We start from the raw sequence: 27,700 nt of genomic DNA, 5'->3' as shown, positions 1-27,700 counted from the left end.
GAACTCATTTCAACACTGGGGCCTAAATAGCTATAATTCAATACAAATTCTTGAAACAGATTCTCATTTCACATTACAATCATAGTCCAAGGAGATGTAATACAACACATTGTCCGAGAGATACGGCAGGATGGAGAATTAACAAGGCAAGACGACAGACCAAGCTATACCTCTTTAGTGGTAGCAGAAAAGATAATTATACAGAACACATGAAAAGCTTGGTTTAGGTCCTCCTTCAAAAAACCACCCTCTGTGGAATCAATTATGAATTTTGATCAGCAGGATAGCTCCTTGCTAACCATGAATTTCCATCCCAGTGGTAAAATTACATGAAAGATTTAGAATATTAAAGGAACTATATTGCTCCTTTTGATTCTAAACAAGAAATTGTTGCTTTAAATAAAAACTAAAAAGATGGTGACTAATGATGGTGTTATCTGATATTTTAACTAGAAACCCAAGTTTCTAGGTATTCTCCATGCCTTCACCAAGTTAAGCTTCAACAAATATTCTTGAGAATATAATGGAAGAGGGCTGGGTCTTTTAAGTGCTTGTTGCCACTAGCATAACAAACCTCCTCTTACTTAGACTCACTACCTCTTTGAGGGAAATAAATAAATAAATTACAAACCAACAAAGAAATGAGTTGAAACCAATTTGAATTAAAACAAAGCCAAAATAAAGTTGTGTTACAAATTCTGATATGTTTATGTATTTGTGCACAGCCGAGTATCAAACAGGATACTATCTATCATTTAGGAAACCTCTGTATGGGTTATCAGATAAGTGCCCTATTTCTAGTACTTCACTTTTAAGACGAGAGAAAATTTGTCTAAAAAAAACTGGTTTAATGAAGATCAAATTCCTATGAGAATAGTTTCCTCCATTAATTTAGCTTTGTTTAAAGAAGGTGGCCTATATTTCAGAAGTGCTAAGCACCCATATCCTACTGAAGTCAATGGAAGCTGCAGTTTTGAAAAAAAAACAGGCCACTAATTCCTTAAAGTTTTAGTTCAGTAACTTAAAAGTATGCCGTATTATTGGAGTGCTTATCATTAGGGACTCCTCAAGCGCGAGTAAACAACACCAAAAAGTATTCCATCTATCCACAATATGTCCCAAAGCTTTTGCTTTATTGAAAGAGCTTGGATGCCATGAATTAGCTGTGAGCTAGAATAGCAGTCTGAATATTGCTACCTGTTACTTCAATAAAACAGCTTACAGCTTGTTAGTAAGCAAATCACAATGCCATGTCTTACCAATAAATGATTTCCACTTTTTTTCTTTTTAAATAAGAAAGCGTTTGGAAGAGATTATAAATGTGTTAGTAAATTCAACTTGCAATGTTTGGTGGGATAAAAACAAACACTGACATTTTGCTAGGTTTAAATACATCTTCACAACTTCGCTGCTACAGCCTGGTTTAAAGCACTAACACAAAACTATTGAAAGTATAAACTATTAACAAAAGACCAAATCCTGCATTCCTTGGGCACCCAATACTCACTATTTCAATGGAATGCAGAACAAGACTGTGTATTTATATTTGGAGATATTCTAGCAAAAGCAGAGTCTAAGCCTATTTCCACTGACTTCTATGGGAGCAGAATCAAGCATTTTTACTACAGCAAAGAAATATAACTTGTGCTCCAGGAGACAAGGTATGGACAAAGTAATATATTTTTTAATTGAGCATCTGCACAATACTGGAAGCACGTAGCATAATTGTCACATGTGGTCTATGATTCAGGGCGCTGATTTTGTCAGCTAGTGCTCTAATTACATTGCTGGCTACAGGCTGAGAGTCACTGTGCATAATAAAACCAAGCCACTGAAATCAATTTTGTGAAACAGAATGAACTGATTTTGCAGCATTAGTAATTAAGTTGATGCTTAAAGGAAAGCTAACCAAAAAAATAAATAAAGCTACTAAATTTACACTTTCTTTAGAAAATTAAATAAAATATAGTGGTCTTTATGACCTTAAAAAAATTCTAGCAACTATCTGTCAGTTATTTCTAGAGTCCCCGTCACTGCAGTGTCTAGTCACTGGTGAGTCTTCATAATTGCGTGCATGCACACGACAAAAACATGTCCATACACATCATCCCAGGAGCAGGCAGGGTATTGAACTATATGTAAATTCCACTCATTGAGGATTCTATCCTCTTTTTAGGTCAAATTCTGAGAGGTGCTGAGCATCATCAACTCCTAGGAAAGCCAATGGACTGAGGCCCCCCTGGGGAAACAGAACTTGTTTAAATATTCACAAGAACACTAGAGCCAGGAAGGGTAAGGACAGAATTATGCATATGCGCATCTGTACACTAAGCCACAGTTCTCAGGTCTAATCTTGTTACTATTCCTCTAAAGGAATATAAACACAGTAATTATTACAATGAGCTACCAAATGTATCAGCAATTCAAACCATACATACTGGTGTTATTCAATATAAACCTGAAAAAAATATGTCTCTTTTCATTAAGTCTTTATACTGTCTCACCTTAGTTTTCATGCATGTTTGGCAACTTAACTAACACTGCCTGATGACAGAAAAAAATGCTTCAGAAGAAAACATCTGATCAAGGCTGGGGTTTTCCAGCTTCTAGAACATGCTGCAGGTGTTGCACCTTATGTATGTTATTAGAGAGCATTAAAACTCAGCCCACAGGAGAGGACATACCAGTGTTCTAAACACTCATTTTATCCTGAACAAGAGGTTGCTGGTTTTGAGCTGTATAAGCTTCAAAGGGAAACAGTCAGAATTCAGGGTGTTCTGCTATAGCACTGATCACAAGGAAAGGGTTAAACGAACTAGCTTTCTTAAATATATTTGTCTTCTCAGTTCACCATAACACACTTTCTTTCAAATTACACAGTGTTATATTTCAGTGCTCTATAATATTTATTGTGGCACCACTGACTATTTATAGGCCACTCTATTATACTGTCCCCTGTTGTATCAAAGATGTTGTTCCCTCATAATGTCCTTCCATTTATTGTGTGGGCAATTCCAAGAACTGCTCACTGAGTCACCTAAATAATGAGGAAGGCCATGTTAAAATACAAGAAAAAATAAATATAAACTACAGACAAACAACAGCAATGGTATCACACAAAATGACAAAGGCTGGGAAATTAGGGCAGATGAACTTCTACAGCAGAATGTCCCCATTACTTTTTCTTAATATGTTCATCTATGTCTGTCCAGTTATTTGGGTGATCTGCGTTTTCTAGACTTTTCCATTTTCTTCACCTGGCAAGGTGAAGAGACTGGGACAAGGAGCAAGGGGTGGGGAAGAGACAGGATTGGTAAGAGGGGATAAGGCAGAAGGGGTCATGCTAGAGGGGAGTGGGCAGAAAAGTCTGCCTACTAGAGCATGTTCCCCTACAGGGACAGGGTCTGGTTGAGCGTCGAGATTGGGAGTGGGAGATGGAGAGGGAAAGGGAGGGGACAGGGAGCCAGTAGGGACAGGAATGAAACTAGCAGGGCAAGGAGACTGGGACTGAGAACCAGTGGGTCGGTGAAAGTAGGGAGTGGGAACAGATCGGACAGGGAGCCATGGTGCAGGGGAAGAACTTGGATGGGCTGGTCAAAGAGATTGGGACAAGGATCTGGAGGGGTGCGGGAAGAATATCCAGATTGGCCAAGGAGCCCAGGGAATGAGATTGGAACTGGGAGTCCATGAAAATGGGGAATGTGGGGTGTGACTGGAGGCAAGGATAGGAGAAAGACAAATTGGATAAGGAGTTGGGATGTGGGGACTGTTTGGGAAAGGAGACTGAGGACAAGGAGCTGAGGGCCTGGTGAACTTGGAATGGCTTGTCAAGAAGACTGTACGTGGGTGTGGGGAGGAGACTGGGAGGGGTATACCAGAGGGGTGAGACTAGGATGTGCAAAAAGATTGAGATTAGAAGCCTGAGGAGTAGAGACTGGGACAGGCAAGGTGAAGAGACTGGGACAAGGAGCAAGGGGTGGGGAAGAGACAGGATTGGTAGGAGGGGATAAGGCAGAAGGGGTCACGCTTGAGGGGAGAGGGCAGAAAAGTCTGTGCCTACTAGAGCATGTTCCCCTACAGAGGCTGGAGTAGAACCCAAGTTCCCTGAGTCTCATTATTCCTCTGCTGTCAGCAAATATCTTTGAAACTTACTGACATAGTGTCTCATCCCCCTCTACTGCAGGTCCATGTCATAGAATCGTACGACTGGAAGGGACCTTGAGAGGTCATCTAGTCCAGTCTCCGGCACTCATGGCAGGACTAAGTATTATCTAGACCACCCCTGACAGGTGTTTATCTAATCTACTCTTAAAAATCTCCAATGATGGAGATTCCACAACCTCCCTCGGAAATGTATTCCAGTGCTTAAACACCCTGACAGTTGGGAAGTTTCTCCTAATAACCAGCCTAAATTACCCTTGCTGCAACTTAAGCCCATTGCTACTTGTCCTATCCTCAGAGGTTTGTCCCCTCTCAGTCTTCTCTTCTCCAGATTAAACAAACCCAATTTTTTCCAACCTTCCCTCACGTTTGCTACACCTTTAATCATTTTTGTTGCTCTTCTCTGGACTTTCTCCAATTTGTCCACATCTTTCCTGAAATGTCGTGCCCAGAACTGGACACAGTACTCCAGTTGAGGCTTAATCAACGCGGAGTAGAGTGGAAGAATTACTTTTTGTGTCTTGCCCACAACACTCCTGCTAATACATCCCAGAATGATGTTTGGTTTTTTTGCAATACTGTTACATTGTTGACTCATATCTAGCTTGTGATCCACTATGACCCCCAGATCCATTTCTGCAGTACTCCTTCCTAGGCAGTCATTTCCCATTTTGTATGTGTGCAACTGACTGTTCCTTCCTAACTGGAGTACTTTGCATTTGTCCTTATTCAATTTCACCCTCTTTACTTCAGACCATTTCTCCCATTTGTCCAGATCATTTTGACTTTTAATCCTATCCTCCAAAGCACTTGCAACCCCTTCCAGCTTGGTATCATCTACAAACTTTGTAAGTGTACTCTCTATGCCATTATCTAAATCATTGATGAAGATACTGAACAGAACTGATCCCTGGGGGACCCCACTTGATATGCTCTTCCAGCTTGACTGTGAATCACTGATAACTACCTACTACTGATATCAGTTACTCTGTTAGCTCAAGTGGCAGTGGTCTGTGTGGTGGATCTAAAGGTTGCACCTCTCTTGATGACCCATATGGATGTTCATATGATGGAATTTCTGTTCTTTCCCCCAAACTTCTGCAATAAATGACACAGGGGTCCTAGAGACAGCAGTTTCTTCCATTGCATAACCCTGATTCATTCTCAGAGCAGATCCATCCTGTGCACTGAATGAGGCAGGGGTCCTGTGGAAAAAATAGTATATGGTTATGTAATTAAATACTGTATGATAATGCATGTGTACAAGGGGGCTAAATTAAGGTTGCCCAGGCAACCATAATTCTGGCATTTTCCTAAAGTTGAGTGCTGTAACATTAATAATGTTCTTTAATTAAGTTTTGTGCATGTGTAATATACATTTAAGCTATACATTTCCAATGTGTGGGGAAAATTGTACCTACAAAATATTTGTTTTCAAGTCAACTTTACCTGACTGGATGGAAGTTCCTTTTCAGAGCCACTACAGCACAGATGAAATATAGACAGTTTTGTACTGATCTCTTATGATTTGATAGTGTTAATATGGATGAATTTTAAAGTAACTGTAGATTGTGAATAAAACCGATACAGCCTAACCTATTTTTAGGGTGGAGCAAAGGGGAGGGGAAGCAGAAGGGAAAAGGAGTTTCATTTCAAGCCCAGCACCAGCAATCCTAATTGTAACTAAGGAGTATTAATGTGATCTAGTGACTAGGGCTTTACACTGGGACTCAGGAGACCTGGGTTCTAGTCTCATTTGTGCAAGCAACCTTGGACAATTGCTCCTTGCGTGTGTCTCCTTCTGTAAAGGATAATAATCATAACTGTGACTAAATATTTTTTCCTAAAAACAAATAAAAGGCTGTCCCTGGACAAAATCATATATGCCAAGTTTAGGTTGGAAAGAATTATTATAGTTAAGTTATAAACTTCTACATACAAAAAGCACTAATATTAACTATGGTCCCAATCCTACAGTGTGATCCTCATGAGTAAACAAACTACTTTGCTCATACAGTGCCCGTTGATTTCAATGGGCTCTGAATGGGCACAACAGTCCACCCAGGCAAATCATCATGCAAGACTGAGGCCTATAGCAGTATGAAATGAAATGGGTTTTGCTTATGTAGTGTGTTTGGACCAGGTTTCATTTATAAGACGGACACTGCCAGGCATAGGTGCTAGAAGTAGGGGTGCCGCTGCACCCCCTGGCTTGAAGTGGTTTCCATCATATACAGGATTTACAGTTTGGTTCAATGGCTCCCAGCACCCCCACTGTACAACCTGTTCCTGCACCCCTGCTGCCAGGCCCAAAATTTAGGTTTTTCTGATGGTGTTGGCATGGTAAGAATTTTACAAAAGTTACTATTAATCTTAGATTTTTTTTTCAACATTAAAACACAGTGCGGGACTAGGAGACTATTTAAAGTTTTCCTCTGCAGTGGTCCAAATGCAATAGCAACATGCTAAGCAATAAAACTCACCAGTATAGATAAACTGTCCAGACTGACTAGAATAAAAGAAGTAACCAACATAAATGGAGAGCTGCATCTTTTTTTCCTTTGAAGTAACCATATAATTATACCTAAAATTCAATACAAACTATAAAATACAAAAATCATCCTAAATGGTGAAAGGCAAATTTGATATTTTTCTATAAGCTCCTTGTTTTGGTAATACCACTACACAAAAATTTTTAAGATAGTTTATCTTGACAGTATGCTTTCAACTTTTGCACTTTTCCTAATTGAGCAACAGTAAGAAACATTTTAGAGTTTCACAGTTAAGCATGTTTACTTTTTAAAAGGGGAGTGGAGCTGCGTAGGGAAAAAGAAAGCTTCCAGCTTTGCTTAACCTGAACTATAACCCCATCTATCAAATTGGTATTCTCAGGTGAACAACAAGCACGCCATTATACTTGCTTAAAAAGCATAACCTTAAAACTCCCCTCTCCTAGATTCAGGTATAGCTCAGATACCAAGAACTGCATGCCAGTTGGCCCTTTTCACTATCACTGGATCCATGGAGGTCACAAAATAGAGGCTCTTTTTCAGGAATGAGATTTTTTAAAGAATAGATCTAAACACATTTTTTTAAAAGCAAATAATTTAAAATCATCTGTCTCTGTAGCAAAAGCTAATTGCCATGTTAAATTTATCTGCAAAAAAAATTCACTTGTTAAACACACTATCTACCTTGGTGAGTCCATGGCTACGTTCTTTCCCATAGCCTCTTGATGCCCAATGATACTGCATGAGCAAATCCACACACAACCTGATTATTTTTCAAGAGGGTTTGTGACAGTGCATGGTGCACTTGCTTTTCACCCCCTAAAGATCAAGTTTCAAATTCTGAATAAGAGTCCCCTCTAGATATTTGTTCACATCACAAAGTCACCAAGTGCATATTTAGCATAACTGGCAATTTTTGGTCAAGAGAGTATGGAAGCAAAGTAACAGATGAGCTGCAAATTGGGAACGCAGTGGACTGGCTGAGTTGTGTAGGAGACAATCATTTTTATCTCCACCATCAAGAGTGTTTAGGTTTCAGAGTAGCAGCTGTGTTAGTCTGTATCCGCAAAAAGAAAAGGAGGACTTGTGGCACCTTAGAGACTAATAAATTTATTTGAGCATAAGCTTTTGTGAGCTAAAGCTCACTTCATCGGATGAGTGTTTAGGTGTTTCACAGAACATAAGAAGACAAGGCCTCTGATCTGAAGAGCTTACAATCTAAACAGAAATCTACAGATGGAGGACAGGAGACCGCATACAACAAAAAAAGTGAAAGGACTGAGCTGTGATGTTTTATCATGTCTACCTAGTTGCTTTATTTGTCTGCATTATTTTGTCCATCACCAGTTTTGTTCATGCTTCTCTAACCAGCACCCCATCTGCTTGCTGCCAAGTTAATTCTATTTTTGGTTTGAAAATTAGTATATGTACACATCTATGCAGGAAATATTTAGATAGGGTATTACAGGTAATCATGGCAGATAGCAAGTGGGTACACAGCTGCATATTTAGGACAGAAGTGAAACAGAGAAGAACGTCATCCACATGCATGCGTATACAGAGTCACTGGGCATTCAGGGGAAGAAAACGGAGATCACATAATGACGTTTAAATAGGCAAATAAACAGCTTTACAAAGATATATAAAAGTTATTGCCATTATTATTATTATGCAGACGCAGGCAGCTGTCTGACTTTGCAGATGTGACCTACATAAGTTACAGTAACCTCTTGGCAAGCCCTAGCCAAACACACCCAGATGGCAGCTCCCCCCTTACATATCCCCATAAACACCCACAGCTAAGGCTGCAATTCCCTTCACACAGTGCAACTCCTCTCTGTGCAACTCCCTTCACACAGTATCCTTGTGGAATTGGGGGGAAGCAATTCCCTCCTCTCTCTGTTCACACTGTACCTCAGGCTGAGGGCACTTCCCCCTATCTCTGTCCCACACACTGAGCCCAGGGGAGCACTCCTACTTTCAGTGCCTTCACAGGCCTGAAGCAATTCTCTCTCTCTCACCCCCCCCCCGCCGCAAGGGGTGCCCAGCCCTGATGCCCAGGTCCCCCACTCTTTTATACCCCTCTCCTCAGTCAAACTCTTGACAGAGCCCCAGGGAGCTGGGTGCCCGTCTGGACAAGGCTCTCAAACCTGCGGAGGGGGGAGCACACAGCCCGACCAGAGAAGGGCTCCCTCTCCCAGGGCAGTGGGATACATGGGGTAACTCGCCCATCTCAGCCCTGGGGGGTGGGGTGCCGGGGGCAAGTCCCCACGCTCTATGCCCCCTTCCCAGCCCCCGGGGGGGCGAGGGATGTCGGGGGGGCAACTCCCCCCTCCCAGCCCGCGGGGCGGGGGGCTAACTCCCCCCGGGCCCCTGCTCACAGCCCGGCTGACTGGTGTACATGGGGCTCCCCCGCCCTGCGCCGCCATCCCCGGGCCCTGGGGGAGGCGGAGGCTGAGCCCGAGCCCGAGCCCGGGGCCGCCGCTCACTTACTCTGGGCCCCAGCACCAGCAGCAACGCGCCCAAGCTGAGGAGGCAGCGGCGGAGCAGGGCCCGGTGCGGGGGGCGGCCGCCCCGCTCCATGGTTCTGCACCGGGGGCTCAGCGGCGCCCGGCCGGCTCAGCGGCTCCCTGGCTGCGCCGTGATGCAGCGTGTCCGGCCCCCCTGGCCCCTGCGGGGCGGAGCCGGGCCGGGCCAGGCCGGGGAAGGCCACCGACGTCAGCCCCGGCAAAGGAGGTGGAGCAGACTGGGAGGGAGCCAGGCCCGGGGGCTGAGCCAGGGCGGACACGGGGACTTTGCCCCCAGCCCCGAGCTGCAGACGGGGACACCGTTTTATTGCGCCCCGGCGGACACGGGCGATTCCCCCTGAACCCATGCAGAGGGACAGCCACAGTTCTGTACTCACCTTCCCGTTAGCCTTGCAGCTCCCATGAATGCTGCTCTCCTTCGTGGGAGCTGCAAAGCTAGCGCAAAGTGCGTTGAGCTCGAAATATGTACCCATCGCATGATATTATCTAGAGCAGTGCTACTCAAAGTGGTGGTCCGCAAACCGGTGCCGGTCCACGAGCCATCGGCTGCCGGTCTGCGCGCACATTGGAGGGCGGGGGTGGGAATTGCCCGTCCACCACATCAGAAAGCTTGAGAAGCACTGCCCTAGAATATATCAGCTCTGACTGTTCCCTTGTTAAAACTCTCTTTCAGTATTTGGGTGGTGGGGTGTACTGGTCTAAATTGCAAGTTTACATACTTTATACGTGCTCGAACCAAAAATCACACCAGAGCTTCAACACTCTGATCAATCGCTTATTCAAGGCAATTTATTGTTTTGGATGTGGGCTCCTCTGCATAAGAATTTAAAAAGTAAAGTACATATATACTCTGCACGGCCACATTTTCAGTACCAGCAGCACATTTTCATTAGTGTGTGCCATTACAAGTGCCTGTTCAAATGAGTATTTAGACGTCTACATTTCCATTTGTACATACAGTAACTGCACACATGACCACTTAATGTGGGCAAGCCTAGACGTAAAAAAAAAAAAAAAAAAACCTCGTGTATTTTTAAAATGACCTTGAAGTACTATTTCTTTGAAAACTGCCTCAAAGATCCCGTGAGACAAGAAGGGTGAGGTAATTCTTTAAGAAAAGGGATTTGCTCTGCTTTGCCTGTCTTCAAAGTTTTCTGCCGCACCCCACCATTGTTTCATGGGAGGTATGCTTCTTGGCAACTTCCCTCCACCCCAGAAATGGCAGCATTTTAGTGGGTTTCTATGTAGATGGTTCTAAAGAGCTGTCAGAGCCTTTGGGATGAAAAGGGATATAAAAATGTCAGATATTATTGCCTTCCATGTTTAAACTTGTTATATATTGTTTCATATCTTTGCATCATTAGTTCATTGCCTATAATTCTTATTATTCATGTTCTGAAATTAAATTTCACTTTAGATTGAAATGATACATGCAGAGATGTCAGCTATGTAGTTCACATGCACATATAGTACATATTAAAACAATTTACCTTTTAGAATGGCTCAGCAAAAGTTTGAATTTCACATATGAGAAAACAGTCTTCAAAAATATGGAATATGAAAAAATAAAAATATGGAAACTCTTGCAAAAAATAAGCAAATAAACTGGAATCAACATTGTACAACAGCTATGAAAAACAGAGCTATGAAAAACAGCATGCTTAGAAAATGCTTTATGTTTAATAAAAAGAAAACTCTTTTCTCTGGGCACAGTTAAAGTACATTTAGAAATGATCAACTCCCGCAAAGGAGAAATTAGGATGACATCAAATTCTGGAGTGGAGGTGCATCTCCATCTTCTCTTTATCTACTTTACCAGTTTCCATTGTAGATAGTTAGTGACTGGTCCCCCTACTGGGCAAAACACATCCTAGACATTACAAATGTTTTAGATCACAAGTAATGTATTAAAACTTATGTTCTTAACATGTACAACTGCTGATAGAGATTAGCATGAGTATGTGAAAAACGACCTTACTGTTTTTCCTACTTATTTAGGTGTGCATGGGACTTTAAACACATACAGCAAACAACAATGAGGTCACACTCCTTAGCATCCACATAAAGGCCTGAACATGAAAATTCTGCACAGAGAATGGCTGGACTTCTATATAAGACAGATAACATATAATGGCAACTGACCACAGAGATAGGGATTGTTCACAGGAAATAAGGTGAAGGGAAGACAGTTCAATATGTGGGATTTATGCATCTCCTCATTTAGCCATCGTAATCCTGAAATCCACGCCTATTAAAAAGCTTATTTCCCAGGGTCTCAGAACTGGTGTTTTTTAACCCAAGGCAGGCAGGATAAATGCCTCTGTTGGGGGTGGAGGGGGAAATCAAGAGAGCAATGGTCACTGGGTTTGGAGCTGGTTAATCTAAGCAAGCTCTGGCGCCCCCACGGGTCCCAGGTGGGCTCGATGCTACCTGGTCTGACTCAGCCAGGCTTGGCCCAGCATGGTACAGCCAAGCTCAGCTATGTTCAACCCAAAAAGAAAAGGAGTACTTGTGGCACCTTAGAGACTAACCAATTTCCAAGGCCCCGCCCCGGCCTACTTCGAAACGGAACCGTTAGCCCACGGTGCTCTGGTTCACACCAGCTAGATGCGGTTAACCCCAGACCAACCAATCCCCGCGCGCTCCGGTTTGGGCCTAACTGGCCCAATACAGCCCCGCCCCCTCATCATTCCCCCACCTTCCCCCGGCCCCGATCGCGCGAGACCCAGCCGCTGACGTCAAACGGCCGTGTGTCCTGAGACTTACATGTCATTGGTTGCTGATGAGAAGGGGCGGTGCCTGTTGAGGCGCCCGAACTATAAATGTTGGTGGGCGGCGACGCTCAGCCTTTCGCTCTGCCTAGAGGGGTCGGGGTAACGCTGGAGGTGAGCGGCGGTGGCAGGGCCCAAATCCGCTTGAGGAGATGGGGGGTGGATGGGGCCGGGTCGGTGTGCCGTGGAGACGAGGAGGACTAGTGGCGGGCGCGGTGAGGTGTCCCGTTGGCTCCGAGAAGGGGGGTGTCTGGCGGGGGGAGACCCATGGCTTGGGGCGGGCCGTTTGCTCTGGCGGTTGGGGAGGGAAGCGGGGTTGTGGGGGTCCCGCCCGCGGCGGGCGGCGGCCGCTCCGGCAGTGGCGAGGGGGGCACGGAGGGCGGTGGCCCGAGGGGGCGTCGGTCTGGCGCGGGGGTTGGGGGAGGGGTTCTGCCCGCGGCGGGAGGCGGCCGCCCTGGGGATTGGGGGGGGGGGGTGTCCGTCCCACCGGCGCCGGCTGCGGTGATGATTCTCCTTACACGTGTTAGACTTCTGACGCGGATGAAGTGAAGCCGAGTCTGAGCCCCCGGCGCCGGGTTCCTCTGGCCCAGGCGGGCCATGGCGCCCTGCCTTCTCTTGGGCTGCGGGTTGAGCCCGGCCCTGCACCCAGACGCGCGTTGTGGTCGCCGAGGAGTCGGGCCCTGCGCTCGGGCTGCGATCCTAACAGGGCGCCTGTTCCTTGCAGGCACGACGGGAGCCGGCCTGGGACCTATGCCCTGGAGACCTGCTGGCCCATGGCCAGCTGATTGGCTCGGTGTAAAGGGTGAGGAGAACGGTTAATAAAACAGTAGAGAAAAAATTGTCTGTTTCTTTATTGTGCTCTCCAGCACTGTCTTTGAACTGGTGAAGTGGCCAACTCATAGCTTCACGGGCTAAGCAACAGTGCAACAGGAAAAGCTTGTTCATAACTGGTGCTGCTTAGTTAAAATCTGAGTGGCTCTTTTAAGAGCAAGTAACAATCCTGTTACTGTATTGATTAAATCTTAAAGACTATAATTAAATTCCTCCTTTGCTGAATGAAATTTCCTCTTCCTAGAGGCCTCCTACTGTTGGCAGTGAGGACACTGGAAAGACAAACACCTGTCTCATTAAAGTTAAGCTCTCTCCTTGTCTGCATGACTTGTCTTTTGATGTCCTGTCCATAGGACATTGGCACTCCAGAATAGGCATAACCCTTCATAGAATTAACTCTTCCCATGACTACCTAGGAAGTTCTGTTACTTCTACAATGCAGCTTGTTCTAAAGTGGCCCATACACTTGGAACTGGTTGTACTTACAGAAATGTACATTTCTTCCAGCTGCTTTGAAACCAAGAGGCTAGCAAATGCTTAGATGAAGGACTATAAAACAGCAACTTCAAGTGACTAGGTTTCAATGGGAAAAAATGAAGGTAGCATCAGCTATAGCACACTTGAAGGGGGGTGGTGTATAATATACAATTTTGCATTATATATGAGGGGGTAGAACAGCTTGCACCCATGTAGTCTAATCTACACTTGTGGTACCCCCTTGCTTGCTACACAGTTGGCTCAGTAGAATACAGAGCTGGCTTAAGGGTGGAGGGGGAAGGGCAGAGCAGAACTGGGTGGTGGTCCCTGCCATATACCCCCTGAACAGTCCTCTGCCCCCTGGGGGATTTACATGAGCAATAAAAATGGTAAATATTAAGCTTTAGGTAGTGGGTGAAAACTGAAATGCATTCAAACGCTGGAAGGATCTTAATTATGAGAGAAATAAGGCTAATAGGACAACTGACCAAAGCTTTTGGACAGTGAAATAAGATGCAGTAGATGCTACCACACTGAAATAAATGTTAGATGTGGATAGGGAAAGAATTTTTTGTTTCCCATGCATCATTTTGGTTGTCTCCTAATTCTATAGTAGCTTTAAGATCTGTGTTTTTCCCAAGTTTGGCTTCACTAGTTTTCCTGCAAGGAAGATCTAGCAGAGGAATGATTAAGTTGTGTAAACAGTATTTGAACCACACCATTTTTCTTTTTGCGGATACAGACTAACCCAGCTGCTACTCTGAAAGCTGTCATCACAGCAGTGTGTAACTCAAAACTTTGGTTTTAAAGCTTTTATTTTCAAAGCCAGAACAATACATTTTTTAACTCACTTACCCTAAAGCATCAGTCTCCATAGTCTCATAGTGCAGCTTGAATTGAACATACAATAAAAATGAATTTCTGGAGGAAAGTAACAGGGAGGTACCACATGAAAGTGACTTCCCAAATACATCTTTTGAAAACATCTTGCACAAACAAACTACTGGTCAAACAATTATGCAGAAATAACTTACAAGCTATGTAATGTGTCTGACATGGGATAACTTTATTTCAGAAAACAAAGCAAGCCAATTGTAGTTACCCACATAGTTTGATGAGGAAGTGCAATATAACAATTGTGTAACAAATCTGGATATCTTTACACATTAGTGCATCTAGTCCTTTGACTTATTAGTTATTGCACATAGAAATTTAAATCATATAAAAGACCTGCGTACAAGACATGCAGACTTCATGAAAGGCAAATAATGCCGATGTAGTAATGAGCGCAATACCAGAACCGTATACACAAACTGGAATGGTTACAGGAGTTTAGGTAACAGATATAACCTGCTAATATTGCAATTAAAAGTAACCAAAAATAGGTGTTCAAATATAGACTTAATTTTTAAATATATTAAATGCTAATTTTATTTATGATGTTTCAGGCAAGGTGCTGTTTAAAAAAAATCTTCACTATGATAGCTTCATTTAGAGCTGGTAAATAATCAAAAGTTACACAAGATCATTCTGATTTACAACAAATAGGACTGAACACAATATACAAAGTTCTTAAAAATTTACTTTTCAAAAGAAAAAAAGCAAATTATGCTATTCAAAGGGGAGCTACAAAACTCACCTTTGTAAACAAACATTCTGACAAATGCATGAACAGTTGGCAACACTGAGAAAAAAGTCACATTAAATATCAGATATGTAGTGTTCAAATAGTTATTGATTTAATGCATACATTTAATCTCCACACAGGATAGAAATAAAAAGGCAGTTTTTTTCTCATAGTTTTGGCCATTTATTAGCAGAAACAGTCCTTAAAACTGTCATCACAAACTGGTTATCAGCCTGAACAACTTCAAATGCTTGAATTCCTATTTCACATACAAAACTGAAGTAAACACACAGATGTCAAAATCTCCCTTCAGTTACAGCTACAAATCCTCACCAGCATCAGGTGATTTGAAGTCACTGGGGATGCATGGCTATCACTGATCAGAATTTAGTCCCATGCTTTGCATGTAAACACTCGTGTCTCAGGAAAACACAGCAACAAAAACTCCTATGAGAATCCCACAGTTTATTTCATTGTATTAGAAGCTCCATAGACAAGTAGGGTAACTATTTCTAGTAAGTATGTGCAGTTTTAGACATTTTCATGTGTGCTCATATCTTTAAACATTCAGAATTAATCACAAACCATGGTGATTGTACCTCACTGTGAGGCAGGCTTGCTATGGTTTGGTCTCATGGCTTTGCCAAATGCTTTCTTAAATCACAATAACCCCACCAATTCCCACCTTCACTGATATTTGTGAGTGTGTGTTTTATGGCTACTTGCTTCCCAAAAAAGCACTAACTTGGTATGAAAAAATAAGTTAATATGTATACCCCACCTAAATGGATTCAAAATATTACCTATACATCCAATTTACATTCTTTTCTCCTGAAAGCATTTCATATTTCAATTGCTTGACACAAGCTATTGACTGCAGAAGTGAAAGAACATAAAACAGTTCATTCTACACCTCCAACTGCCTGAGAGAGAAAAATAGTCTTCCAGTTGTATACATTTGTTCCTGCCAGAGGATTTGGCATGCAGTTCCTTTACTGCAAAAGAACCACCCTTCAATGCAGCAGCATGATGTATGAACACAAACTGACCACAATTTGTGTCATCAAGCTCCTTGATCTATTACAATTAGATTTTCTTTTTTTCTTCAGAACAGGTCATCTTAACCTCAGTTAAAATCCTGACAGCAGCCATTACAAAATAAATCAACTTATAAATGGAATGAAACTTTGTATAAGTGCAGTAAACAGGAACAAGAACCAGACATGTTGAGCGCAAAGAAATGGTTATAGGCAGTCCTCTTTAAAAAGATGTGGCACAAGTTAAGGACAAAACTACTGCACAGTTTAAAAAACCATGAAAATAAATTTCTTAATACTGTACACTGCAAATCTTCACATTTCATGGTTGATCAGCAGCCTCTGTGACTGGATCTTTTGAAGGGCACGTAGATGAGCGGGGATCCATGGCTGAGTGCATTAGAGGAATATAAACATCATCCATGTTTGGCATGACAAAAATTTTCTGTGAAATAAAGGCAAAATTAAATGCAACTTAGTTTAACGTGTCATTCAACATTTTGGGGTTTCTGATTAGCATCATTCAAAAGTAAGTAACACTTAAAATCAATTTCGGTTTCCCTGGGTTGGCCAGAATTTGATGCAATTTGTACATGCAAACTCCACAGTGCCTACCAGTCACAACAGTTTGGTTAATATGTGAACTATACCCCATATTCTTCATAGTAAGTATGATAGGATTATAGCATAATTAGTGTGTATTTTATGCAAAACAGGTCATGTGAGGGGTCATTGAAAAAGTTATGATTTGCCAAATATCCTATTTGTATGCATGTATCATTTTTGTATCTAAAGTTAGAAATATTGACTATGTAGCTGTATTTCATTCGTGCTTACTCTGGGTGACACCCACAACTAGCCTTTCTGGTACAACAGTGAAGAAGCCAGACAGTGCTAATGGACCCTGGAATAACTTAACCTTCCTGTGAACATTCCAAACAGCCTGTAAGTAATAGCTGCTATGACTGCACAAGGACATGTGAGCAGGCCACATGATTCTGGACTCCATCTTGGGATGTCAGTATTTTTCCACAAACCAGTCTGAAAACCAAGTTTTGAAACAAAAGGTTCCCACCATATGCTACAGCAATATAAGGCAGGGAGTGACATCATCTGTTATTCTTCACTCCCCACACAGAAATATTCCTGGTAACACCTGAGTAACAAGAACTGAACTGGGGGAACTGCTCGACCAAGGCTAAAGGGATTTCTTGCCTGTGTATGAAGACCTGAGAAACCCAAGCTGTAAAACTAATGCAGCTTGTGCCTCTACAAGTCTGCCTGTACCATCAGTTAGGGTGAGATTCTGCTGTTCATATCCAATCTATCTAGTATATTAAACTTAGGTTACAATTTTGTTTATTTGCTAGGTAATCTGCTTTGATCTGTTTGCTATCACTTAAAATCTATCTTTTGTAGTTAATAAATTTATTTTATGTTTTAATCTAAGCCATCGAGTTTGGAGTGAAATGCACAGGAATCTTAGCTCAGAGAGGCTGTTGTATATTCCTCTCCACATTGGGGGGAGGGAGGGGAGCGAGCTCTATGAGCTTATGCTGTACAGCGCAAGATGGTATAATTTTGGGTTTATGCTCCAGGGGGGTGCATGCCTGGGGAGCTGAGAGTTACCTTGGCTTTAGCCTTCCTACTGTTGGTTCGTGCAGTGGCTACTCAGAGAGCCCGCATGTAACTGCAGCTGGTGTGTCCCCTACCTATGTTTATGCTGGTGCAGCAGGTCAGCAGTTTGTCACAGCTGGAGTGTAAGGGAGACCCCAGGCTGGTGGCTCAGAGGGCTCAGCGGTACCCCAATTCCAGGTGGCACCCCATGGGGGAACCCGTCACAGTATAAACCAATTAATTGCAGATTAGACATTAGGAAGTGCTGAGATCCCTGCTCATTTATTACTCAATGAAGGGCCAAAGGGAAGTGCCTGTTCCCCCCACCCCCGCCCAGCATATACCTCATTGCAGTTCCTTTCAAGCAGAATTCAAGGTGGCAATTTTGATCTAGCCAGTCTGCCTGATAGGTTTGTGTCATAGATAGTCAAGAGACTCTCCCACTCTTTGGACCATCCTGGAAATGTATATCCATTGGGTTGATCAGTTGGCCAGATTTTCAGCAGCGCTCAGCACCTAGTAGTTCAGCTGGATGCCGACCACTTTTGCAAATTGAAAATCTGCACTTCTCTTACGTCTGCACTAGGAATTAAAGGAACAGTTTTGAACTGCAACCTTCATTAGTTAAACGAAAAACGTCTTTAAAGTTATTAAAGAAACATACCTGAAACTCTTGTTCCAGTTTCTTTTCTATCCAGTCAGTCACATGAACCAAAGTTACTTCTCTCTCGCCGAGCTTTGGCCGAGCTTTTAGCTCTAGATAGGGAGGTCTTCGGAAACCGTACCTCAAGAGCACACACACAAAGAGGAGAGAGTTTTTTATCGTGACTATCAAATATTAATTCCTATTGCATCTCTTCCAAAATACATTCCAGATGAGTGTCTAACCTTGTCTTCTTGTTCTTAGAACTATTTTGCATATGACATGCTCTGCAGTTTGCAGAGGAAGGTTCTATTGATACTAGAGCTTCTGACATGATGGCACGCACATTTTGTAGCAAAACATTTCAAAGACACTGGGCAAGGGAAAAAAGAATCACACTGATTTTTATTTTATTTTACAAAATGGTCAAATAGCTGCAAAGATATAAAAGTACCCAGTGTCTTTTATAAGGGAAATTAGTATTGTAAGTGGAAAATTGACAGTTAAAAGAATTCAATTTCTATTTTACTTTACACTTACCATATTCTGTCAGTAGGTGGTGGTGGAATGTTAACTGCTAGTGTTCCTTTACACTCTTGTACTTCAACAGTGAGCAACAGTGGAGTATTGGATACCTCTTCAATCTTCTTTTTAATAAACTCAGTCTCTGTTGCTTTCTGAAAATATTTTGACTTGGTAATTTTATCCACAATCCTCATGATCTTACTTGTCCGATGTCCTCCAACATACCTTCATATGTAGAATAAGAAAAATACATGATCAAAATGATGTGCCCAGAAATTAGCTAGTTTTCCTAAAAATTTCTTTATCTCTGCATGCTCCATGAAGGAACACCACAGTAGGAGCTACAGGCTGTAAAAACCATGATCTGACACTAAAAGCTTTGGAATAAAATGAAGAAAAATGTAGGCTGAATGCCAGGGAGAATGTGTGTTGTGCAAGCCTCAGCAGTTGAGAAATGTAAAACAAGGCATGCTAAAAGCACTCCTCCAAAAAAATTTTTTTTTACACATACGCTGGGATTTTCAAAAGGGATCTAATAGAATTAGATGCCTAGCTCCTTTAGGACCCACAAAATCTGTCATAGTTTAGGGAACAATCCTACACTATCTGGTGAATAGACTAGGCCAGATTTTCAGAGGTATTCAGGTGCCTACTGGAGTTTTCAAAACAGCGTCTAAGTGCCTATTTTAATTTCAATTGAAGTTAGGTGCCCAGATGCTTTTGAAAATCCTAGTAGGTGCATAAACATCTTTGAAAATCTGGCCCTAGGTGATGAGAGGTCTTTTCAATCTTGATTGCCCGAACAACTTACAGTTTTTTCCTGGGTGTCTCACATAGGGTCAACTAGATGGGGCCCCAATTCTGATTGCACCCTTTGGGCAGTATGGCAACACAAAAAAGGGCTACAATTTCTATGACTATCACCAATTTCATTTGCTAAATTATTTATAGATTTTCTCTGAAGTCATGTTGATTTGCAAGGTCTTCAATAAAAGTCCTAAACAGAGATTCACACTGATGTGTCCAGGCAATGCATGTCAGAGTCTGCACCCAGCTGGTTACAAGTGACTAATGGCTCTTCTATCCAGTCCAAGTGCACCTCCTTTCCAGATGGCACTAGAAGCATGACATTTTTTTTTAAAATGGCTAAAGATGCTTACATGACTGTCAACAGTAAGTTGGCATGATGTGTGCAAATTTGTATATCACCATCTTAACAAAAATTGTCAGGAGACAGATGCACTGAAGCATGTGCACATACATCTTGAGCTCAAGGGGACCAAACACCATGTCCCAGCTGTTTAATTATAGGTTTTTGGAAGTGTTACTGTGTTTAGTGTGGAGTTATTGGTAGGAGGACCAAGGAGGAAAGAAGAACCAGGCAGTAGAAGAAGCAAGGCTCCAGGAACTGTTAGCTGCACATATGCAGAAAGACTGTTTTTTCTCCACTACAACTAGTCTAGATGGGATGCTAGCAAGACAGACACTTTGTTGTAAGGACAGAGTACATCTCTACTTCCTTCTACACCTAGCACATCTAGGAATGCGAGCACTGCATAAAAACCATAAGGATGGCATCTTCCACTTTCCTGCAGTGCCCAGGTCATCCACTGAATGAGATGGTGTGGGGGGGTTAATCTCTATTAACACAATGGGCCAATTCTCAACTGGTATAAAACCAATATCTCTCCATTAATTTCAATTCCCTGATTTATACCAGCTGTGGATCTAGCCCAAACAGAAACAGAGTTATCCATTCATTGGATACTATAGTGGTCATGGTGCAAATTTTCGAAGGCTTGAAACAGAGTTCTGGCCAAATCAGATTTCCTTCTACATTTACATAAAAGTACAGATCACATATAATTAACATTGCCAAGAGAACAAAAAGGAAAACCAAAGTATTTGTAAAAGTATATTACATATAAATAATTCTGACAGACCACTATATACAAATTTAAAGGATTTGCCTGTTAAAAATACACACTTTAGGGAACTACTGCACAGTCAAGCTACTCTAAAAGTCGTTGGAGAAAATAAAAAAGTGACAGCGATCAAGAGAAGCTATGGCTCAAATGCTACTTAAGCATCAAGTTTAGAAATTCCTAAATCCTAAAAAGAAAAGGAGGACTTGTGGCACCTTAGAGACTAACAAATTTATTTGAGCATAAGCTTTCATGAGCTACAGCTCACTTCATCGGATGCAAAAAATTTGTTAGTCTCTAAGGTGCCACAAGTACTCCTTTTCTTTTTGCGAATACACACTAACACGGCTGCTACTCTGAAACCTGTCACTAAACTGTAAAGACACAGGTTCAATCCCCAACAAAGATGACCTAGCCTTTCAGCCTCTCAAGGTATTTAAGACAGCTGAGGTTTAGTTGGTGGTTTAACCATGATGCTGGGAGTTCTATTCCTGGCTCTGCCACTGGGTGAGACATCTTAGGCATAGGCCTTGTCTACACTACAGGGGAAATTCGATCTAAGCTACGCAATTTGAGTTATGTGAATAGTGTAACTCAAATTGATGTAGCTTAGACCTAATTACTGCGGGGTCCACACTACGTGATGTCGACGGGAGACGCTCTCCCATCAACTCCTCCTACTCTTCTCAATCCAGTGGAGTACAGGAGTCAACGGGAGAGCGATCTGCATTCGATTTAGCGGGTCTTCACTAGACCTGCTAAATTGACCGCCAGTGCATTGCTCGTCGACCCCTTGGTAGGTGTAAACAAGCCCATAGAAATTTCAAAGTAACTTGGTGAAGTCACCACATCTGTAACGTGGGATAGGGACATTTAGCTGTCTTTAAAATCTGCAGATAAGTTATGGAAGTATCAGATGTAAACTGAGCACTATGCAGTTCACTCTGCAGAAATATTTTGCACAATACATTAGAAACTAAGCTCCTGTCTTTTCTGCTACGATAACTTGCAAGAGTAGCTATTTGTTTTGGTCAATATTTCCCTTTCTTCCTTTGTTGTGTAGTATGCTACTCAATTGCCCCCCCTCCATCCCAGAAGCATCTGCTTTTCAGTTGTGCTGTTGGATGGACGGACACATACACACATCTTACTGATGCCCTTTCCCATGACAAGCACTACAGTGGAACAGAACATGAAAGGTTGTCATAATCCATCAGCTGGCAAAGCATGTTTTTTTAAAAAAAAAAAATCAGGTAAACGTCTCACCCTTCTGCACCAGGAGTCAGCTGCTTCTCTCCTCCCATCACCTCAGAAGCATCCTCCTCCTCTGACGACCCAGCACTAGAAGACTCCTCATCACTGTCTGCAAGGCAATATGCCCTTGGCCTGAAACTGAAAGAGACAGAGATAACAATTTCCATATGAAACTTGACATTATCACCCATTCATCATGGATAGCTCTTGTGGTGCCCTATATATTTATACTGAACTGTCTGTAATTGCCCTCCCTTTCCATAACTATCCAGAGAGAGAAAGTAAAAAAAAACAAACAAACGCACACTGGGATTGGTTGCAGAATCCTCGAATTAAATATGCGTGATTATTTACACAGAAGCCTGTTTTTCTTCAGTAAAGCTGAAACCTGCATGAAATGAGAGTCTATTGTATGGCAAGACAGAAAACGGAATGGCTGTTTTGCATGCCACCTAACGGAATGGGAGATGGCTTTAAATATGTTTGCAGACACATTCTTGTTGGTGTTAGTTGCTTTCCAAAAGGTTTGAATAAAATGAAGAATGTCAAAAGTTTATAAAAACAAACAAACCCAAACATGAATTTTAAAATGCTGAGATGAGACTATACAGCTGTATCTTGTGCAGGACAAGTAGATTTATACTGAATGCCAACACAGGACTCTATTCAACACAAATTTTGACTAAAGGTTCCAGGATGGGAAGTTTGTTTTTATTTTGGAGATTAAAAAAAAGCATACTGTGCCATACCAGGTATGGTGTTTATGCTTCACATATGTACACAAGCTATTATCCCTGGTCACTATCAGAGTCACACGGGTCCTTTGTATCTATCTACCATAATTATTGGGGGGGTGCCAGATTTAGAAATGATGTGTAAAGCGGTGTAAATTACAAACTGGTAGGTGAGTGTACAGGAGGCTACTTGATTTTAAGAGAATCTGAGTGAAATCTACATGCTGAAGGCCCAGATGGTGGCTTAAGGGAAAGTACCCTGCCCACTGCCTCCTGTTGGCTGCTTTTCTTCCTATACCTTATCTTATTTTGCCTCTATCTGGGCAAGTTGTATGAACTCAGGCTCTCTTACAGCACATACACCCACTTACTGGCGTGTAACATAGCATCTTACATATTCTTTTTAAATGGAAATCTGTTCAAAGCAATGTGTTGTGCACACTGTTGGCACTTAAGATATTCAACCTCTCAGACAACACCTCTAGAAACTAAGACCTCACAGTGGGTGTTAGAGAGAGAAGTGAAAAAAGGTTAAATGGGAATTTCAAAGGACATTGGGCCTGATTCTCCATTGGCCTCGAAATAATGTATTCATGCACATCTGAAATTGATAGTATTCTACACCCACTTTGCATGAATGTAAGTGATTACACAAGGTGCAGGGCACTGGAGAATCAGGTCTTAAGACAGTCTACATCAAGGAAACTTGCAGTGTTGTAATTAATTGCTATGGTTACATTAGTAATTTGTATCATTGCAGCTACAGTTGATGTAGCTACATAGGTATAAAATTTCCCTAATGTAAGTTTAAAAGGGAAGGATAAAGGAATTTTGCTGCTGGGCAAAAAGAAAAAGGATTCTAGGTACTAAAATTCCTTTTAAAAAAGTCTTTTGTAGAATTCCCTCCATCCCACCCTAGCTGGGGGCACAATTTCCAATTGGTCTCCTCGTGGCACGCATTTCCCTCCTTCATGGATCCATGGGAAAATGGTTCTGCAGGCTGATAAAGTTGTAGCTCATTGTACCAGTGAGGCACAGGAATCCAGTCAGTGACCTGGTGTATATGGCAGTAGTGTAATTTCTGCTGAAGAGAGTCCATCATGGATTAAGAGGAGTGGGGGTAGTGGAGCAAAGAGGTTACTCACTTTGTACAGTAACTGTGGTTCTTCAAGATGTGTCCCTTGATGGGTGCTCCACTTCTGGTGTGCATGTGCCTCTTAAGCCTTTGATCTGAGATTTTCAGTTATCAGCATCCATTTGGCCCATGCATGCGCCCTATGCCTCCTTGTGCAACGTAACAAGCTATACAGAGATGCACAGGCAAACTGCATTTAGTTCCTTATTCACTCAAAACATCCCCTAAGGAACAGTCTGAAGCAGAGGGGAAGGAGACTGGGTACTGGAGCACTCATAGAGGGACACATCTCAAAAAAACCGTTACTGCACCAAGTGAGTAACCTCCTCCTCTTCAAATAGCATCCCCATGGGTGCGCCACTTCAGGTGACTTCCGAGCAGTATCCCCAGATGACGGAGGGAGTTTTGAACCGAGTCCAGAATTGAAGACAGTACTGCAGAACCAAGTGTCGCATCGGATATGACAGCATGGATCAGGGCATAATGTTTCAAAAATGTATGTACTGAAGCCCTTGTAGCAGCCCTACATATTTCAGATACCGGTACATTCTTCAGTAATGCCGTAGACGTTGCCTGAGATCTGGCTGATTGTGCTATCACCCTTTTGGAGGTGAGGGGCAATGCCCACAGCATTGTAAGTGATAATATATCCCAATATCTATCTCAATCGTTTCTGACTAGAGACTGAGAACCCCATAGATCTATTTAGAAAGGAAATGAAGAGTCTCGGTGACTTCCTAAATTGCTTGGTTCCCTTCTATCACCCAGGGTACGTAAACAGGATTCTTGTAGGGAACTATGTGGCTTCAGGAAAAACCCCAGTAGATGAATGGATTAAGGTGGAACTCCGACAGAACCTTAGGTAAGAATTTAGGGTGTGGGCGCGAAGAGACCTGGTCTATAAAGAACACTGTAAAGGGACGATCTGCTGTCAAGTCCCCAATCTTCCTGATCCTACTGGTCTAGGTGATAGTTACTAAAAAGACCATTTTCATAGACAACAGGAAACAGGTTGCCATTGGTTTGAATGGAGGTGTCATAAGGTAACTGAGTACCAAGTTGAGGTCCCAGGTCAAGTAGTGTCCCTAATCTACAGGCAGAGATTCTCCAAACCTTTAATAAGCCTAGATGATACCGGATGTGCATATATGGAGAATCCTTCCACTGGAGGATGAAAGTCTGATATTGTGGCCAAATGGACCTTAACTGAACTAACACATAACCCTGATTTTTTTTAGATCCAACAGATAATCCAGGATGACTGAAAGCAGCATCAAATCAGGCAGAAGACCACCACCACCAATGGAAGAATCTCTTCCATTTCTGCTCATAAATAGTGTGGGTTGATCTCCTCCTACTATTCAGTAACACTTGTTATACTTCCGTAGAGCAGGAGGATTCTACCCCATGAACCAACAAGAAGCTGTGCCCTGAGGCGGAGAACCGCTAGGTTGGGATGAAGCACACAACCTGTATGTTGTGACAGGAGATGAAGACTGGTCAGGAGCCCGAACAATGGTTAGACACATAGGTGAAGCAGGTAATGGTACCACTACTTTCACTCTATCTAAATTAACTATACTAACCACTACAGAAATATTAGAAAAGCCAAGGCACGCTCAAGGCAGACATGCTAGGTTTCCATGTCAGGCCAAGATGGTTGAGAAGAAACTAAGGGCTATCTGCCTGTGTATCCCTATATTGCCTCAGTATTTGGCACGAGGAGGTATAGGATGTATGAGCAGGACAAACAGACACTGCTAACTGAAAATCTCTGATCAGCACTTGAGAGTCATGCGCACCTGAAGTGGAGCACCCAGAGGTAAACTACTTGAAGAATAATCTTAATCAGGATACAAAATATTACACAATAGCAACTAATTCCTGGACTCAAGGTTTGGAGTAGTTTTGTGCTCAAATGCAAACCAAATCTTTTTGCAACAGATTCAAGTTAGGGAAGGATATGGGTGAATACACTTTGACATTAATATATCTCTTGTAATGCAAGAGTTTTAAGCAGTTATAAAACAAAAGTTTCGGGCAAGAGGGAATTACCCAGGATTGTCATTTTAGTTGTGTAATATTTCACAGCTTGTTAAGAACATGCAATTTATAGCTGGGTTTTCTTTCATTTTTGTTCTTGTGGTTTTGTTCTCATGTTTCCCTTTTTCAAAGGAACCAGGCAGAACACTGATTGAAGTCATTGTCACGGCCCATATAAGCGGGCAGAGGAAGATGTTAAGGTTGCTGTATAGAGCACCAACAATCTAAAGGACAGTTCAAGTACAATGCACCAGTACACAGCATTCTTCTCTAGGAGCATGCGTAAAGAATGAGGGCAATAATCTCAAATTCCTTTTTAACTAGCACGGATCCAAGTTGTAAGGTTTGGATTTGACCTTCCCCAAAGATTTCTTCATAGGTACAACCCCATTGTAGCTCCCTGCTTGTATCAGAGCACCCAAAAGTGATGCACACCAAGTGCTTCTACACCAAAGCTGAAAGAGGTCACTCTCACAATAGTCCCAGTGAGCATTCCTAAAATAATCCCACAACTGAGACACTGCCAGCCAAGACATCAACAAATCCTCTCTTCATTAAATTAAGTGACATCAAAGACGACCTCCAATCTCATTATACAATGTGTGGATCACACTACATGATCACAACAGAAGGGAGTGCCATTTTCAAAGTATCTTCTTGCACTGACTGCATGGGATTTCACTGAACTGCCACTTGTACCCTGTATTATTACGTAGTATACTACAACCAAGAGGAATTATATTGTGTAGGAGACTGCATTGCATTTCTAAATGTAGATTAGCCTGCCTGTATTTGCATATAGAAATCTCTGGTATGCTGTCTGAGACATGCTAGTCATTTATTTATAGAATAGCCATTTCACATTTTGCTCACTGGCAGTGCCTCAGAGTTGCATTTTGTGTCTGAGGGCTCTCCAGCAGGATAATATCCCAACACACTTCAGAGTACTGTCCAAAACATTAATGCAAGATGCTGTTTTTGATAGAATAATGCTGGACATGTTTGTTAATATGAGGGACTGAAAGCAACTTACACCTAACTAGTTTTGCTGCCTTTTTCAAATGAGGCAGGTGTCTTTTTCCAGCTATTTTGGGGGGTGAGGGGGGAAAGCTTTTTTGGCTGTTGTAGCTCCAGACTTGATTTGGCTCAAGGCACTTCCATAAAGGTCACATTCAGTCAACTGCCTACACTCATTTATATATGGTCTGTACTGCTAACTGAGATTTCCCCACTTGTTTATACAAATCTCACCCATACTCAAAACAAGTACCGCTTTGGCAGACAGCTAGGTGTGGTATGGGGAGACAGTGATGGAATAAAGAGGTGTGTGTGTGTTAGGCTGTGTGGTCTGGCAGAATAAGCATATTGCTGGGAGCCAGGAGGTTTGAAGTTCCACTCCTGGTTTTGCCACTGACTCTTTGTGATGCATTGGCAAGTTGTTTAATCTCCCTGTCTCAATTTTCCCATTTTGAGGGATTACAATTTGTAAAGCATTTTGGACATGTAATAATACTACTACTTGAAGAAAAGATGCTGAAAGAAAGAGTCACTCAATGAGAAATACTTATGATGGCTTCATTATTTATGTGTATTTCTGATTTCCTCATAGTATTTAACCCTTTCATGCCAAAAGTCAGATATCCCAATGCTGTCTGTTAACACAGGCTCCAAGAGATAACATTTCACCACTCAGGAAACTTCAGCTTCCAAAAGGAGTCATTGGAAAGTTTTCAATCTATCATGTTTCCTTGCCATCCCTACTTAGAATGGATATGGCTTTTTCCAGTCTGTTTTGCTCAGAAGTGATTGTTTAGTTTTTTTGTGGCCAGAGAAGGGTAAAAAAGGTATTATATATAGGATAGTGACAGCAGCATTGTGATCA

At 42.2% G+C, this 27,700-nt stretch overlaps 2 protein-coding genes, 1 long non-coding RNA gene and 2 other non-coding genes across 13 annotated transcripts in view; 3 read left to right on the top strand and 2 right to left on the bottom strand.

Moving 5' to 3' along the window:
- The window catches only part of ERN1 (endoplasmic reticulum to nucleus signaling 1), a 62,927-nt gene extending 53,541 nt beyond the window's left edge, over positions 1 to 9,386 (bottom strand). For all 3 annotated transcript variants that reach the window (XM_073311949.1, XM_073311951.1, XM_073311950.1), the window contains exon 1: positions 9,165 to 9,386. In XM_073311949.1, coding sequence (XP_073168050.1) covers positions 9,165 to 9,254 — 90 coding nt within the window. In that variant the 5' untranslated portion in view covers positions 9,255 to 9,386. The remainder of the gene's footprint in view (positions 1 to 9,164) is intronic.
- A 2,612-nt stretch (positions 9,387 to 11,998) lies between these two features.
- On the top strand, positions 11,999 to 13,119 carry LOC140897949 (uncharacterized). The gene is made up of 2 exons (XR_012154894.1): positions 11,999 to 12,084; positions 12,695 to 13,119. It is a non-coding gene; the product is annotated as an uncharacterized lncRNA (long non-coding RNA).
- Positions 12,469 to 12,533, top strand: LOC140898425 (small nucleolar RNA SNORD104). The gene has a single exon (XR_012154985.1). It is a non-coding gene; the product is annotated as a small nucleolar RNA SNORD104 (small nucleolar RNA).
- Positions 12,834 to 12,970, top strand: LOC140898426 (small nucleolar RNA SNORA50). Its single transcript, XR_012154986.1, has one exon. It is a non-coding gene; the product is annotated as a small nucleolar RNA SNORA50 (small nucleolar RNA).
- Positions 13,120 to 14,075: 956 nt separating the features above from the next.
- TEX2 (testis expressed 2) overlaps positions 14,076 to 27,700 on the bottom strand; it is a 120,554-nt gene continuing 106,929 nt past the window's right edge. For 4 of the 7 annotated variants that reach the window (XM_073311242.1, XM_073311243.1, XM_073311244.1 and 1 more), the window contains exons 9-12: positions 21,919 to 22,044; positions 18,743 to 18,952; positions 18,224 to 18,344; positions 14,076 to 16,387 (exon numbers count right to left, since the gene is read on the bottom strand). In XM_073311242.1, the coding sequence (XP_073167343.1) occupies positions 16,265 to 16,387; positions 18,224 to 18,344; positions 18,743 to 18,952; positions 21,919 to 22,044 (580 nt within the window). In that variant the 3' untranslated portion in view covers positions 14,076 to 16,264. Of the gene's footprint in view, positions 16,388 to 17,903; positions 18,142 to 18,223; positions 18,345 to 18,742; positions 18,953 to 21,918; positions 22,045 to 27,700 lie in introns of those variants that run through there. The other 3 variants (XR_012154893.1, XM_073311245.1, XM_073311248.1) reach the window with 3 other exon arrangements.

The sequence above is a fragment of the Lepidochelys kempii genome, chromosome 14, assembly GCF_965140265.1.
Source record: "Lepidochelys kempii isolate rLepKem1 chromosome 14, rLepKem1.hap2, whole genome shotgun sequence".
Classification (NCBI taxonomy): Eukaryota; Metazoa; Chordata; order Testudines; family Cheloniidae; genus Lepidochelys; species Lepidochelys kempii.
Note: the sequence above shows the minus strand (reverse complement) of the source record. Positions and strands in the feature narration are given on the sequence as shown.